This window comes from Colobus angolensis, unplaced genomic scaffold (genome assembly GCF_000951035.1).
Source record: "Colobus angolensis palliatus isolate OR3802 unplaced genomic scaffold, Cang.pa_1.0 Scaffold57, whole genome shotgun sequence".
Taxonomy (NCBI): domain Eukaryota; kingdom Metazoa; phylum Chordata; class Mammalia; order Primates; family Cercopithecidae; genus Colobus; species Colobus angolensis.
The window spans coordinates 9,149,623-9,167,062 of record NW_012119265.1 but is presented as its reverse complement, the minus strand read 5'-3'; the positions used below and the strand labels follow the sequence as shown (position 1 = coordinate 9,167,062).

The 17,440-nt window shown below is 39.0% G+C and overlaps 1 protein-coding gene across 2 annotated transcripts in view; it reads left to right on the top strand.

Annotated features, from left to right (window-relative positions):
• Positions 1-5,948, top strand: part of SIX4 (SIX homeobox 4) — an 11,901-nt gene extending 5,953 nt beyond the window's left edge. For both annotated transcript variants that reach the window (XM_011961939.1, XM_011961938.1), the window contains one exon: positions 4,623-5,948. In XM_011961939.1, coding sequence (XP_011817329.1) covers positions 4,623-5,419 — 797 coding nt within the window. In that variant the 3' untranslated portion in view covers positions 5,420-5,948. The remainder of the gene's footprint in view (positions 1-4,622) is intronic.
• The last annotated feature ends 11,492 nt before the right edge of the window (positions 5,949-17,440 follow it).

The following is a 17,440-nucleotide window of genomic DNA, read 5'->3' as shown; positions in this document are numbered from 1 at the left end:
GTGGGCGCCTGTAGTCCCAGCTACCCGGGAGGCTGAGGCAGGAGAATGGCGTGAACCTGGGAGGCGGAGCTTGCAGTGAGCTGAGGTCAGGCCACTGCACTCCAGCTCGGGTGACAGAGCGAGACTCCGTCTCAAAAAAAAAAAAAAAAGAGTTAAGCTAAGTTACTATCCAACATAGGGCAAAAATATGAAAACCACAGGGAAAGCCAAAATGCTTAGTTTGATAATAATTTAATGTGGATCTAACACCTTTTCTCTCATTTGGAAAATTTCCAAACAGGTCACATTTTAAAGGCAACAAATTTGAGCAGAAAGAATAAGTTATATATGTTGGGGGAGGAGAAAAGCAGAAATACTTTTAATTGTGTAATCTAGAAGATCACTGCCATAGAAAATTCTTATGAACTAATAGCTAAGTTTTTTAATGGAACATTTAATAGTAATAAGAATAGCATTTTCAGTTAAAATAACTAAGATCAAATGACAAGGCTGTCAATCCTTAGACCGTCTGGGTGAGTTGAAGGATAAATTTAACCAGATAAGTTTAATCCAGCAAGCAACATCTCTACATGGTAGTTAGATACTGAGGTTCTCAATATAGCATTTTGGGGTTTCAGTTTTTTCTCACAGATACTGAGCCATTCTTTAAAATGTCTAGACAAGATAGATTTATCTTTCTATAGCTGGGATTTATGTGGAAAAGTAGAATATCTACATCTTTTACTCACTTTACAGTCTGAGCAACTAAGATGATGATGATGATGATGATGATGATTATCATCTTTTTTTTTTTTTTTTTTAGGCAGAGAGTCATTTTGTCAGCCAGGCTGGAGTACAGTGTCGCGATCTTGGCTCACTGCAACCTCCGCCTCCCGGGTTCAAATGATTATCCTGCCTCAACCTCCCTAGTAGCTGGGACTACAGGCATGCATCACCATGCCTGGCTAATCTTTGTATGTTTAACAGAGACAGGGTCTGGCCACATTGGCCAGGCCGGTCTTGAACTCCTGTGATCTGCCCACCTCAGCCTCCCAAAGTGCTGGGATTATAGGCATGAGCCACAGCGCCCGGCCTGATTTTTTTCTTATCAATACAAAGTAATGCTTTGTACCTATATAGTTTTTCAGTTGGATTTTTTATCTTAAAATTATTGTTCAATTTTTACTTCAGTTGTAGTTATGCTCAAAAATCATATTTTAGATCAAATCCTCTTTTCTTTTATATATGTTATAATTTCTACAAATTCAGAAGTATTTATATTCGGTAGCAGTTGGGGAAAATGTTGCATGTAATTATGCTATTTATGGCTCTATAAAAAGATAACTAATCATTTTGTTCATGCATACACTGGCAAACAATTTCATAAACACACACACACACACAACAAACTAAACATGTATTTGAGATGTTTTTTGCCACAAATCAGCTGCCTACAAGAATTTTAGAGGCCAGGCACCGTGGCTCACACCTGTAATCCCAGCACTTTGGGAGGCTGAGGCGGGTGGATCACCTGAGGTCAGGAGTTCGAGACCAGCTTAACTAACACGGTGAAATCCCGTCTCTACTAAAAATAAAAAAATTAGCCAGGCATGGTGGCACATGCCTGTAATCCCAGCTACTCGGGATGTTGAGGCAGGAGAATTGCTTGAACCCTGGAGGTGGTGGTTGCAGTGAGCTGAGATCATGCCACTGCACTCCAGCCTAGGCAACAAGAGCAAAACCCCGTATCTAAAAATAAATAAATAAAAAATAAAAATAAGAATTTAAAAGCATACTTAAGTTGAAGTCAGTGCTTTCAAAAAAGCAGTTTTTTCATATGTGTGGTCTGAAACAGAAATGTATGTTAGGGAATAACTGAAACACACCTAGAAGTGTTTTTCTTAACACCAGTATTTCTGTGATTAAACTTTCTAGTTAAATGTTTTAAAAGGGTTCACATACAGTGTTTTCCTTTTACTTGAAGACATTTCTTTGCATTAAAAATACTTGGAAGGCATAAAACAGCCCTGTGGCACTGATTTATCGATAGAGGTGATAATATAATCACAATATTCTAATACTTCAGGAAGGAAGATGTTTTCAGTGAATTAATTACCTTTAACATTGGGCTATTCTCTCAAAAAAGTACTTTACTGAAGCCAGATGTGGTGTCACACCTGTAATTCCAACACTTTGGGAGGCTGAGGCAGGAGGATCACTTGAGCCCAGGAATTCCAGACCAGCCTGGGCAACATAGTGAGACCTCATCTCTACAAAAATTTTTTAAAAATTGGCCAGGCGTGGTGGCTCATGCCTGTAATCCCAGCACTTTGGGAGGCCGAGGTGGGTGGATCACGAGGTCGAGAGTTCGAGACCAGCCTAACCAACATAACCCCGTCTCTACTAAAAATACAAAAATTAGCCAGGCTTGATGGTGCTTGCCTGTAATCCCAGCTACTCAGGAGGCTGAGTCAGGAGAATTGCTTGAACCCAGGAAGCAGAGGTTGCAGTGAGTCAAGATTGCGCCTCTGTACTCCAGCATGGGTGACAGAGCGAGACTCCGTCTCAAAAAAAAAAAAAAAATTTTTTTTAAATTAGCTGGGCATGGTAGTGCGTGCCTGTAGTCCTAGCTACTTGGGAGGCTGAGGTGGGAGGGATTGCTTGGGCCCAGGAGATGGAGGCTGCAGTGAGCCATGTTCACATAATCCCAGCACTTTGGGAGGCCAAGGCTGGTAGATCAGTTGAACTCAGGAGTTCGAGAACAGCCTGGCCAACATGGTGAAACCTGGTCTCTACTACAAATACAAAAATTAGACAGGTATGGTGACGTGCGTCTGTAATCCCAGCTACTCAGAGGTTGAGGCAGGTAGAATTACCTGGGAGGCAGAGGTTACAGTGAGCAGAAGTCGCACCACTGCACTCCAGCCTGGGTGACAGAGCAAAACTCTGTCTCAGAAAAAAAAGTTTACTGAACATCTAATTCAAGATGAGGATAAACGGCCCACCTATCACAAAAGTCCCCCCAAATCCACCTTTCCTTCAGTGACCATATTTGAGGTCCTAGATTATCTAATTGCCATCATCTCATGCCTATGTAAGGAATCAGGAAAAAAAGGGTTTTATTTGATGGTAGTAGGGGGTCTAATTCATCTACATTGTCTGAGTGATCTGATTTGAACATCTCAGCTTTCTACTTAACATTTCTTTTTCTACTTCTGGTCTCTATAGACCATTATAGTAAGAGCCTCAAAAGATACAAACCTTTTAGAGAAGCATTAGCTCTGATCCTTTATGTTAATCTGTATTTTAAAAAGCACATTTCATATTACCATTAATTGTTCCCATTACTACGACACTGAAAATTCAGAACTGGCAAAACAAAAGGCAAAAATAGCTTTTGAATGTTTTGTTGACTTGACATTACTTTATGGCTAGTTTGGTGAAAGTTTGCAACTTGTCTGTACAGGCTTATATGGTTAAGTTTTAAGCCCCACGTAACTCATTTTATGTGGTATGTTCTACACTGCCATTTATTTATATTTTATGTCAGTTACTGAGCAGTCAGTCCTGAATGAAGGCATTTCATTTTGCATTTGTGTTTTCTAATTCTAACTGGCAGAGCTAGCACTAACTATCAACTAATTGAGAGATGTCAAGTTACTAGTGATGAAACAGAAACTTGACTGAATCAGAACCTGGAAAAGATTTTTTTTTTTTTTTTTCACACTTGGCTTCTAACTAGTAGTTCTCAGTCCCCCTTGGTCATCAGAATTACTTGGGAAGGTGGGTACTCTAGAAGCCCAATCCCCACCATTACTCAATATACCCATGTAACAAACATGCACACATGCCCCCTGAATCTAATTTTTTTTTTTTTTTTTAAGAAAGAGAAATAGGCCGGGCGCTGTGGCTTGTGCCTGTAATCCCAGCACTTTTGGAGGCTGAGGTGGGTGGATCACAAGGTCAAAGGATGGGGACTATCCTGGCCAACCTGGTGAAACCTCGTCTCTACTAAAAATACAAAAATTAGCTGGATGTGGTGGCACATGCCTGTAGTTACAGCTACTCGGGAGGCTGAGGCAAGAGAGTCGCTTGAACCCAGGAGGCAGAGGTTGCAATGAGCTGAGATCGCTCCACTGCACTCCAGCCTGGCGACAGAGTGAGACTCCGTCTCAAAAAAAAAAGAAAAGAAATAATAAGCAGCAGAACCTTTAACATGTTCTATCCTCAAGACCATTGGAGGTCATGAGACATAAAAAGTAAAGGTTTGGAAATCACTGTTTTCTAAGAAGCTGATGAAAGATGGGGAAACAGGCACACCTGCGACTCAGGAATGCAAGTAGTTTTTTTGGCTGTGTTATGGTTAAACATAAAAGATGTCTCTATACAAAAATATATATATTTACCCGGAGAGGTAAAATCAGATGTTCTAAGATGTACTAAGTTATACTTTCAAGGAGTAGAGCCTGGGAATCTGTAGTTTTAAGTGCTCAAGGTAATTCTGAACCAGAATTGGGCTAAATTATTGTATGGAAGTGTTGCTTCTTTATAGATACTGTAGCTGAGAAAAAACCATGTGTGTGTAACTTTTTTTCTTTCCCTGTCACTTCCATCAATGATAATCAGTACTTTATTTTTTCTAGGTAATATCTCAGTAAGTTCAAGCACTTCAGATGGGAGCACATTTACAAGTGAGTCTGCCACAGTTCAGCAAGGAAAGGTTTTCTTGAGCTCTCTTGCTCCCAGTGCAGTGGTATACACAGTTCCTAATACAAGCCAGACTATAGGATCTGTGAAACAGGAAGGCTTGGAGAGGAGCCTGGTATTTTCTCAGTTGATGCCTGTCAATCAGAATGCACAAGTAAATGCAAACCTGTCTTCTGAAAACATCTCGGGGAGTGGCCTCCATCCACTGGCCTCCTCATTAGTTAATGTATCTCCAACTCACAATTTTTCTCTCAGTCCCCCTACATTACTAAATCCCACTGAGCTAAACCATGACATTGCCGATAGCCAACCAATGTCTGCACCGGTGGCAAGCAAATCTACTGTGACATCTGTCAGCAACACTAACTATGCAACTCTTCAGAACTGCTCCCTTATTACTGGTCAAGACCTATTGTCAGTCCCTATGACTCAGGCTGCCCTTGGGGAAATAGTTCCTACAGCTGAAGATCAGGTAGGTCACCCCTCCCCAGCAGTACATCAGGATTTTGTCCAAGAACATCGTTTGGTTCTGCAATCGGTAGCTAACATGAAAGAGAATTTCTTACCAAATTCTGAGAGCAAAGCAACAAGTAGCTTAATGATGCTGGACTCTAAATCCAAGTATGTCTTAGATGGCATGGTTGATACTGTCTGTGAAGACCTGGAAACAGACAAAAAAGAACTTGCCAAGCTCCAGACTGTCCAGCTGGATGAAGATATGCAAGACTTATAAACTCTATTTCCTCCTCACCTCTTTTTGGCATCAGCGGCAAATCTTTTCATGAAGCCCCAAGGACACAAAACATTTTCCCATTTAAAGGAAAACACTCTAGTTTTGCAAGTATATGCATACAAGAGACTTTAGATTGATCTGCATGAAGATCACAGTTAAGTATACAGAAGTAGAACTGCATTATTGCAGCCTTTTTGTTCACTTATAAATGTTCTCTTTTAAATAGATGGAGACAAAGGAACAAGGTGAAATGTATCAAGTCAAAGTGAATCATTTGGTTGACTCTATAATTCTAAGGTCAAAATGGAACTTGATAGTTTTTTAAATTAAAAAATGTGTACACCTAACATAGAAAATTAAAGATAGCTGCAGACCATTAGAAATAATACAATTGTTTTTGTTTACTTTTACTCCATGGGCATTGAAAAGGTTAAGAAACATAAATGGTACATATTTTTAAAGTTAAGTAGCATGCATAGATATATGCACACACACCTCTTTTTCAGCATTTTTTGAGAAAGTCTTGGGTTAAGTCTCAACGTATTTCCAAATGTGATTTCTAATAGCTCAGTGTGGCTGAGAAAGTGCGGAACTCCACTAAAAACTCTGAAACTTCAGTATGAATGTAAATATATCAGTTCTGTAAGCAGGATTTGAGTAATTACAGTGAATTTTATTTATACTATATATGTTTCTCTTCAGGCGCTATGAACTGAAAAATATGTTTTCTTACTGTTTAATTTATTTTTATTGTTTGAACAGGAAGTGAACATAGTTGTTTCCGACAAAGTTTTACTTTTTGTAGGATTTTAAAAATAATGATTTTTACCAGGAATCTATTAAGGTCAATATTAATAACACTGAAACAGGAAATCTAACTCCCAATATTGGAATTTTGGTACTTTTTTTCACATCCTTGTTCTTTAATTAGCAACTCGGATTCATTTAAATATGTTTTTTATAGAATTGTATGTGCCTTTTTACCTTGTGGCCTTTTTATTAGTAGTAAGGTACAGAAGTGTCAACAGAAGCACTGATGGTTCTTTTCTACTATCTAACAGGGTTAATTTCACCACAAAATTGCTTTAAATCTGAAGAACTTAAGTTTCACTAAATATTATATATGGTATTTATCACACAAATGGATAAACAAGTAATTATTGTTGATGCTTTACAAGGAAAATAAGTTATAAATACCATGTAAAATTGATTATACAGGCTGTGAAAAGCATTTTAAAGGAAAGAAAATATGTAAATTCTATCGAGCAAGACTCTGTACTGTTGAAACGTGGTTCCAAAGGTTTTGGATCAGTGGCTACACTCTGACACATGGCTGTTTTTTGGATCAGTGGCTACATTCTGACACATGGCTGTTTTTTGGATCAGTGGCTACACTCAACACATGGCTGTTGTTTTGGATCAGTGGCTACACTCTGACACATGGCTGTTTTTTGGATCAGTGGCTATACTCTGACACATGGCTGTTGTTTTGGATCAGTGGCTACACTCTGACACATGGCTATTGTTTTGGATCTGTGGCTACACTCTGACACATGACTGTTGTTTTGAATCAGTGGCTACACTCTGACACATTACTTGTTTTGGATCAGTGGCTACACTGACACATGACTGTTGTTTTGTATCAGTGGCTACACTCTGACACATGACTGTTGTTTTGAATCAGTGGCTACACTCTAACACATGACTTGTTTTGGATCAGTGGCTACACTCTGACACATGACTGTTGTTTTGGATCAGTGGCTACCCTCTGACACATGGCTGTTGTTTGCACTATATTATTGTGTCTTCTTTAAAAGTCAATGTTTTGGGTTTCTGTAAGAAGCTTGTTTACTAATGTAAGCTGTGGCTGTAGTTTTATCAAGACTCTGAACATGAGATGTAACAATGCAAATAAATGTATGTGGTGAGTAAAGTTACTCTCTAGTCTCTGAAAAGCAAAAAAAAAGTGAAAAAATAATTTCTTCAGATATAACTTAAAGTTGTTGAACATAAAGATGTTAGATATTAGCACATCCTGCTTTTTTAGTTTTTAGTTTTTAGTTTATTTTATTTTTTGGGGGGGGACGGAGTCTCGCTCTGTCGCCCAGGCTGGAGTGCAGTGGTGTGATCTCGGCTCACTGCAAGCTCTGCCTCCCGGGTTCACACCATTCTCCTGCGTCAGCAACCTCGGCTCACTGCAAGCTCCGCCTCCCGAGTTCACGCCATTCTCCTGCCTCAGCCTCCCAAGTAGCTGGGACTACAGGCGCCTGCCACCACACCTGGCTAATTTTCTGTATTTTTAGTAGAGACAGGGTTTCGTGTTAGCCACAATGGTCTCGATCTCCTGACCTCATGATCCACCTGCCTCGGCCTCCCAAAGTGCTGGCATTACAGGTGTGAGCTGCCAAGCCTGGCCACATCTTGCTTTTTTTTATGATCGGAGCAAAGGGCCCACTCTAGTTCTCTACATGTCAATCAATCAAGCATGTTGAATAAGGGACATAGAGGATTTAACTTTTGTTATCATAAATGAAACTTGCAGGCATATATGAAGAACCCTATGAAGAATTCCTCTCCCATCATTTTTTATAGAATTGGTGAATGTTCCTAAACTGCTGAAGCTAGATGTTTTCTGTTTTGTTTTACAAAGTCAGGTGTTTTAGAGTTCTTTTCCACTCTACTACAACTTATAGAGCTTGTTTTTCCTTTGGGTGTGTGCTGATCCTGTTACTGAGATTAATTACATGGCTCTGTAGTGTAGTTTACATAAAAATGATGTTTTCCACTTGATTGCTGCAGATATCAAGAGTTTGTTAATTATTTTCAAATACCCATCCAATAAGAGAGATGGGAAGGTTTTTAAAGTTATATATGCTACATATATATAACTGGAAATGTTTTATATGTTTTCTGAAAATATAATAAGCCTCTCTTTTATTCAGCGTTCTTCCTCTTTTCTCCCTTATGAAAAGGAAAAGATAGCACAAAACTTAAGACTTACCTAGGAAACCCATTCATATTCCCACCATGATGTAATTATAACCCTGCAATTACTTCAGGTAGCTACACAATATACCAGGTAAGAATCAATGCACATTGTAAAGAACTTATTGTTCTTTTCTATTCTTTCAGTAGAATAAGGGCCAGTTGGTATGTAGCCCATGTATATGTGAATGGAGTAAGATAAACCCCATGATCTTCTTGCACAGAATTGCAAATGTCTTTTGCCACCAAGGGCCAGACCCAGAACCCTTGGAGTTCATGTGGCAGAATTTCACTCTTACATAAACCAATGCTTGAAGATGCTGCAAATGACCCTCTAATGATCCCTGAAGATCAAAATAGGGGTAAATGACTCCCTGCAAAACCCAACCCATGCTGCTGGCTGTGGGATTTTTGGTGTAAGCCTATCTATGCACTCTATCAGCCAGAGTTTGGCATTTAGCTCTTAGTTAAATCTAGTAAAGGACAGTCTGTTGTTTAAAGAGAAGGTGCATTTGTTCCTCAGTCAAGCAAGAGCACCTGTGTTGTACTGCTTTATATCTCATGTATATTTATAGTAATGAAAAGACTTTTTAAATTGTACACACGTTTCAGTGCCTTTCTTGTGTTACGAAAGGCAGGTAGATACTATAGCCATAGGTAAAAATCCATAGTTAAATTGCACACTGACCTTAAATCTCTCTGTGTATGCCCTTGTATCTTGCATGTTAAAAGTCGGATTATTGGGCATGTGTGGCAGCCTGCCCTGCTACATGCTAGACAAGTGTGCATTAGTTCATAGCCACAAGTTCTTCATTCTTTAAAATGTTTTGACAGATCATCTCATAATAAAAATAATTCAGGAAAACTATGGGGAAAATTATTACATTTCACAAAAGATATTTTAATTCTTTGTAAAACTTAGATAATAGAGCCTAGCAGTTACTTTGTATCTAATTGATACATTTCATGTTAATTTACCATCATACATTTTATTAATCAAAATTATATAGCATGTGACTTTTGGCTTTCAGGGTTCTCAAAAATATTCTTTTGTTGCATGTACTGTATGTTTAGAGGCAACCAATTATATACTCAATATGGTTTTACTGTGCCTTACACAAAGAGAAACTGTATACAGAATGTATATCATGGGATGGGGTAACAGAGTCTTTACTGCACTGTTAGGTGATGGCACACAGAGCATGTCCCAGAACATTTCTGTGCTTAATTACCCAACCAAAGAGATCTAAAGTATGTATGTTGTACTGTAATGGGGGTTTATGCCTGGACAATTAAGTGTTTATTTGTTTTCTGAAATGATGTGAACTTATTTTTCTAAACACTATGCTGAATAAACTTTATATTTATACATACCTTGCATTGAAAATTATTTGGGGAATATTGTGGTGTTTTTTGGTTTTTGTTTTTTTTTTGAGAGGGAGTTTCACTCTTGTTGCCCAGGCTGGACTGCAATGGCAACCGCAACCTCTGCCTCCCAGGTTCAAGCGATTCTCCTGACTCAGTTTCCCTAGTAGCTGGGATTATAGGCATGTGCCACCACATCTGGCTAATTTTTTTGTAGTTTTAGTAGAGATGGGGTTTCTCCATGTTGGTCAGGCTGGTCTCGAACTCCCGACCTCAGGTGATCCACCCACCTCAGCCTCCCAAAGTGCTGGGATTACAGGTGTGAGCCACCGCACCCAGCAATACTGTGTTTTTTTAAGTATGAATGCCTCATCTTACTAGAAAAGAAACAAGAAATAATGTTGGTTTTATTTATCCCTGGAAAAGGGAAGAAGAGGAAAGGAAAAAACAAACATTCCAAAATCTGACAAATGGTTATAAGGCCAATTGGAGTGATTTTGGAAAAATAACCTTCATTGGTCTTTGTGCATAATTATGCAATTAACTGTACTACATAGAGGTAAATTATTAGATTGCATCCTCCTTAAAAGGAAGAAGTGTACCTTCCCCTTCCCAGCTTTTTTTTTTTTTGTCCTGAGAAATGAACGCGATGTTTGGCACACAGCAGTTACTCTGTAGGGTTTAATGGAATTAAATTGAAGGGTCCAAAGACCTCCTATTTTCAACCTTATTGAAAGAACTCAATATCACCCATCCCTAGGGCACTGCCATTAGCCAAAGTCTGGTACCACCACGGTTGGCTCCACCAGTAGTTTCACTGAAAGTAACGAGTAGAACGGCATTGCTGCTGACTATATATAAAATTTGGCCTTGGTACAGTTTGGTCCTAATTTTAAAATTATATAACCTGGTTTTCTATGCTTCTACACTGAAAAGAAGGGGAGGTTAATAAAATAAATTGGAAACCAACTGTACAATTCTGTAAAACTAGTTAAAGTCATCAAATCAATTTCAGATACTATGTCTAGGCTTTTATATTCTTGTTATTCTGCTCATTTAACAATTTTATATGTAAGTAAACCAGTTAACATGAACAGTGTTTCAGTCAATGCGTTTAGGGTCACAATCATGAAGTGGTTACATTTTAGAACATTAATCAAATATTTTTTAAAATTTGACAAGATCATTGCTCTACTTAAAACATCTGTGGCTCCTCAGAAACTAGCAAATTAAATGAAAACCCTCAGTGGAAATTCAAAGCCTTCAGCTATACGGTTCCATCCCACTTGTTCACTTGCCCTTAAGAAACAATAAATGGGCCAAGTACAGTGACTTAGTCCTGTAATCTCAGTACTTTGGGAGGAAGAGGCAGAAAGAGGCAGAAGGATCACCTGAGCAAAATCCTGTATCAAAAAAAAAAAGCAATAAATGAAAATTTACCTTTGCATATCACCATTTCCAATACAGTAGATAGTAAAGAATAAACAAGACACATTCAGATAATGGTCAGTGTTATAAAGTTGACAACAAGGAGTAATGAAGTTGATAATATGAAATGTTAGGATGGGAGACACACATTAGATTGGTCAAGGAAATTCTCTGAGGAAGTAACATTTCAGCAGAGGTTATTGAGTAAGAAGAGGAAGCCAGCCAGCAAGACCTAGAAAAGAGCATTCCAGACATAGGGAACAGCAGGTACAAAGGCCCTGAGGGAGGGACAGTGTCTGGATTACAGCACTAACTCCAGGTGTCATGCGATAAATCTAGCCAGAGAGGTGGGCAAGGGCAGATCACAGGTAGAGCTTTATTGGTCTCAAATAGTTTGAATCTGAGTCTGAGAAGCCACTCATGGCTTCTAAGCAAGGAGTAATATAACATGATTTACACTTTAAAATGTCACCATGGCTAATCTGGAGAATGGAGTTGCAGGAGGCAGGAGAGCCAGAACTAGGAAACTATTGCCATGTTGCCCTGAGCTGTCAGACAGGAGATACTTCAGGAGCTCTTGAACTGCACCTAGGGCGGTTTGCCCTCCAACTGTCTCCAGAATTTTGTGCCCTCCAAGTCTTATGTCTATTCTGTTGCCTGCTGTTAGCCAAAGCCACTTACTGCTACTGAGGATGATTGTCACAGCCTGAACCTGTCCCCTGATAGATCCAGCTCCCTAACAAATATTTTCAAAATGTCCCAGTCCACCTAAGATTCTACATGTGGAAAATTAAACTCTCCCTAAGCCTGCCCTGACTCTGTTGCTCATTTCAGCAACATTTATTCACCCAGATGGCCAGACAAAAAATCTGGGATTCACTCTGGAGTCTTGTCTCCCTTTCTTCTCCCCACCTTTATCAGATCACAAGTCTATCCAAGTCTGCTCTTTTACTGTCTCTTGATTCAGTTTCTTCTCCATTACTAAGGTTACTCCTACAATTTAGGCACTTATTTCTCTACTGAATTATTGCAGCTGCTCCCTACCTGGTATCCTAGTGTCTGGTCCTCATTTTGGCCGCATTACAACTACATCCAAATGGAACTTTCAGAATTTAAGACATAACCCAGCCTTGTTTTCCACTTTAAAACCTTCCATGGCTCTTCATTGCCTATGAAATACCGTTTAAACCCTTTACCATACGAAGTCTCCAAGATCTAGGCCCTGCCTCTCTGCCTACTCACATCTCTAGCCACATAAACTGTTCCCCAAAGGAACCAGATTCTTTCATAACGACCCAATCCCCAAGACTCACTCAATGTCACGTCTTCAGGAAGCCTTGTCTTACTCTCACAAGTAGAATTGTGCATAGCCCATTCTGTGATTAGACAGGGATTTATACCTTCCTTTAGTGTGGCACTAATGTACATATCACTAAGTATATGTTTGCCTCTTTACATGTTCATCTTGGTTTCTCCAGCATTTAGTATTATGCATGGGGCATAGTAGGCACTTAAAAATTATCTGTTGAATGAATAGTGATGGTAACAGTCATCCATACCTTTAAATCATTTCATTGCTATGGATTAGGGAACTATATTGCTAAACTGGTTAAAGTATTATCCCTATGTAGAGCACAAAAATAAATCAATACATTTTGGGGTAGACCCTGAGAGTGGTTCCTCAAATCTTTTAACATTAGTGAATGGTCTTTATGGTAATTATTTTCATTACTACTCCAAGGTTTTTCCGCTTAACATGCAAGTTTAAAGCTGTGTTCCAGATGACAGAGGTTGGCTAAAGATTGACAGACAAATGGGGCATTAACAAAAATGTACTCACTGAGCTTTATTTTTTTTTTTGAGCCTTTTTAAAATCAATGTTTCAAAATACCAGTGATGTGCAGAAAATCTATTTATACTTACATATAGATAAACTTTCTAAAAATATTTTCTCTGTGGGTATATCCCCATTATTTGCATTTGAGCTAAGCAGATATCTAAAGAGTCTATGAGGAATAGTAAATGAAATATAGAGATAGGCATCAAGAAGCCTGGATTCTAATTAGCCTTGAGATTTAGGAAATACCAGTTCACCTCTCTGGGCCCTGTATTTTTTTCTGCGAAATGGGTATGTTAGACATGATTATAAAAGAAAAAACTGGTTTAATAAAATTCATTTACCCCTGCAGAGTTAAGTTCAAATCAGTTACAGAGGGGAAGTACATGGTGACCTGCTAAGAGCAGCAAATGCAAGATAAAATAATTGGGATGGGGTCAACAACCTGTGAACCACCAGGATTATTTAGAGGTGTACAGCCAGGTGAGGCAGGTCCGGTTCTATACTTGTCCACCTCCTTCATCTGTATCCACTTTGCCCCCTAAGGGGTCTGTCATTTCCTCAGGCATTGGCCTACTTCCTCAAGTGCCTTAAGTGATCTCCCTGGTGTTGATGTTTAACAATTTAAGATATGATTATTCCAACCCTCCACCCAGAGTAATTTCCTTTTTTTTTTTTGAGACGGAGTCTCACTCTTTCACCCAGGCTGGAGTGAAGTGGCACAGTCTTGGCTCACTGCAACCTCCGCCCCCAGGTTCTGGCCTCAGCCTCCTGAATAGCTGGGATTACAGGCACCCACCACCATGCCCTGCTAATTTTTGTATTTTAAGTAGAGACGGTGTTTTGCCATGTTGGCCAGGCTGGTCTCGAACTCCTGACCTCAGGTGATCCATCCTCCTCACCTCCCAAAGTTCTAGGATTACAGGATTATAGCATCCGGCTATAATTTACATTTTAAGGAAGGCTTTTAAAGACATACACAAAAGGAACCAAGCTGTAATAATGGCTGATAAACTGTAGATTAGTAAAATTGAGCATTTTTCCGTATTTGTAAGTGCAATAGGGTGGGTGTGTGTGTGTGTCTGTGTGTACACTTGGGGGATTGGGAGAGAAGGATGGATAAGGGGAGAGGCAGAGAGACTGTCACCCTTTATCCGTTTCCTATTTTGTGTGCTCCACTTCCCTATGGGGTATCAAGGCCCAGGCAGTGAAATCTAAGCTGTTGGAGCCTCTGAAAGCAATTAACAGTGTAGTTTCCCCCACACCTATCTTATCCAAAGCCTAGGAAAATTCCCTTCCAGAGATTTCCTGTGTTGAAAAGATAAGTCATTAGCTATAATGAAACCATAAAATCTAGCCACTAGCCATAGAAAGACAAGAGTTGTTTGGTTGCTGGTTTTTTTGTGTTTGTTGTTTAAGATGTGAACTACTTAGGAGATGTGCCAAAGGAAAACCAAAAATAAATTTTGCTAAAAATTAGGGAACATAATGAATTTTGTATTCACTTTATTTATTTAATAAGTACATTCTTGCTGTTGTTCTTTATCAAATCGATGATTAGATAGCTTAGTATGAGTGCATATTGCCCATTACTCAGCAAATTAATTTTATTAACACTACATAGGAAGGAGGATGGATTCAATCCTATCCCTGCATGAATAATCATCAGGGGTCTTAATCTTAAAAGATGTTGGAGGGCCAGGAGCAGTGGCTCATGCTTGTAATCCCAGCACTTTGGGAGGCCAAGGCGGGTGGATTGCCTAAGGTCAGGAATTTGAGACCAGCATGGCGAAACCTTGTCTCTACTAAAAATACAAAAATTAGCCAGGTGTGGTGATGGACACCTGTAATCCCAGCTACTGGGGAGGCTGAGGCAGGAGAATGGCTTGAACCTGGGAGGTGGAGGTTGCAGTGAGCCAAGATCACGCCAATTCATTCCAGCCTGGGCAACAGAGCGAGAGACTCCGTCTCAAAAAAAAAAAAAAAAAAAGAGAAGGAAAAAAAAAAACATGTTGGAGCATTCTATCCCAATTACACAAATAGATTTTCCTAAATCTCTTCAATAAACACACAACAGATTTTTTTTTTTTTTTTTGGAGACACAGTCTCACTCTGTCACCCAGGCTGGAGTGCAATGGCACAATCCCAGCTCACTACAACTTTCGCCTCCTGGGTTCAAGTGATTATCCTGCCTCAGCCGCCCAAGAAGCTGGGATTACAGGCATGTGCCACCATGCCTGGCCAATACACACTAGATTTGAGAACATATGTAATCTCACCTGATAAGAGTTTTTACTTCTATTCTCATTATAGTCATTCTCTGATATCTTAACAAACACACACCTGACTTTCTAAGAATGAGCACAGATTTTTTTTATATACAGTAGCAAACTGGCAATGTTGTAATACTGAGTTTTCAGTATTATAGTGAAGCTATGTTAATAAGGAATTTGTCATTTCAAGGAGGGATGAATTATGCTAAAATTTACCTTTAGCTATTTTATTTGAAATGGTACATATTAATAATACAAATTAAATGTATAGATAATATCATGTCCATATGTAAAGTATCTAGGGTGGGGATACTTTATCAAATGTCTTAAATCCCCTGGAAACTCTCAAATACAGTACCCATTGATGCTAAATATAGAGTATTTCTCTCTGTTTATCATGCAAATCCATGAATATACATATATATACATTTAAAATGAGATGGATATTTAAAACAAACAAACAGAAATCTTAGAGCTAATGAATTCAGTGAATGAAAGAAAATACAGCCAAGGGCTTCAGCATCAGACTAGAATAAGCAGAAGAAAGAATTTCTGGACTTGAAGACAGCTCTTTTGAAATAAAAAAAAAGGAAAGAAGAAAAAAGGAAGGGAAGGACAGTAGGAAGGAAAGAAGGAAGGAAGGAAGGAAAGAAGGAAGGAAGGAAGGAGGGAAGGAGGGAGGGAGGGAGGGAAGGAAGGAGGGAGGGAAGGAAGAAGGGAGGGAAGGAAGGAAGGAGGGAAGTAAAGGGGGAAGGAAGGGAGGGAGGGAGGGAGGGAAGGAGGCAGGAAAAAAATGAAGAAAGTCTACTGCATTTATGGGACACCATTAAGCAAACAAATACTCATCTTATGGACATTCCAGAAGGAGAAGAGAAGGGAAAGGTGAGGAAGATATATTTAATGAAATAATAGCAGAAAATCTCCCAAGTCTGGGGAGAGAGATGGATATTCAGGTTGAGGAAGTGCAAAGAATCCCAAATAGATTCAACCTGAACAAGTTCTCTCTGAGGCAAATTATAATCAAATTGTCACAAGTCAAAGACAACAAAAGAATTTTAAAATCAGCAAGACAAAAGTATTAAGTCACATATAAGGGAAATCCCATTAGATTAACAATGAATTTCTCAGCAGAAATCTTTTTTTCTTTTTTTTTCTATGTGTGTGTGTGTGTGTGTGTGAGACAGAATCTCATTCTGTCGCCCAGACTGGAGTGCAATGGCATAATCTTGGCTCACTGCAACCTCCACCTCCTGGGGTTGAGCGATTCTCCCACCTCAACTTCCCAAGTAGCTGGGTTCACGGGCTCCCGCCACCATGCCTGGCTAATTTTTGTATTTTTTAGTAGAGATGGGATTTCACCATGTTGACCAGGCTGGTCTCAAACTCCTGACCTCAGGTGATCTGCCCACCTCGGTCTCCCAAAGTGCTGGGATTACAGGTATGAGCCACTGTGCCTGGCCAGAAATCTTACAGGCCAAAAGAGAATGGAATGATATATTCAAAGTACTCAAAGAAAAAACTGCCAACCAACAATAGTATACTAAGCAAAGCTATCCTTCAGCAATGAAGGAGAAATAAAAGCTTTCACAGATAAGGAAAAATTGAGGGAATTCATTACCAGTAGACTGCCCTTACAAGAAATGCTCAAGGGAGCCTTACATCTGGAAATGAAAAGAGGACAATCACCACCATGAAAACATGCAAAACTATAAAACTCACTTATAGAGCTAATACGCAAAGGAGAAAAAAAAAATGTATCACTATAGAAAACCACCCAACTGAAAAAGTAAATAATAAAATATAAAGAAAGAAATAAAGAACATATAAAACAATCAGAGAACAATCAAATGACAGGAATAAGTCTTCACCTATTGATAGTAACTCTGAATGTAAATGGATTAAATTTCCCATTTAAAATATATAGACTGGCTAAACAGATGAAAAGATAAGACTCAACTACATGCCCCTTACCAGAAACTTAACTCACCTGTAAAGACACACATAGACTGAAAATGAAGGAATGGGAAAAGGATATTCCATACAAACAGAAACCAGAAGTGAGCAGAATAGCTATCCTTATGTCAGATAAAAGGGATTTCAAGTTGAAAACTGTAAAAAAAAAAAAAAAGACAA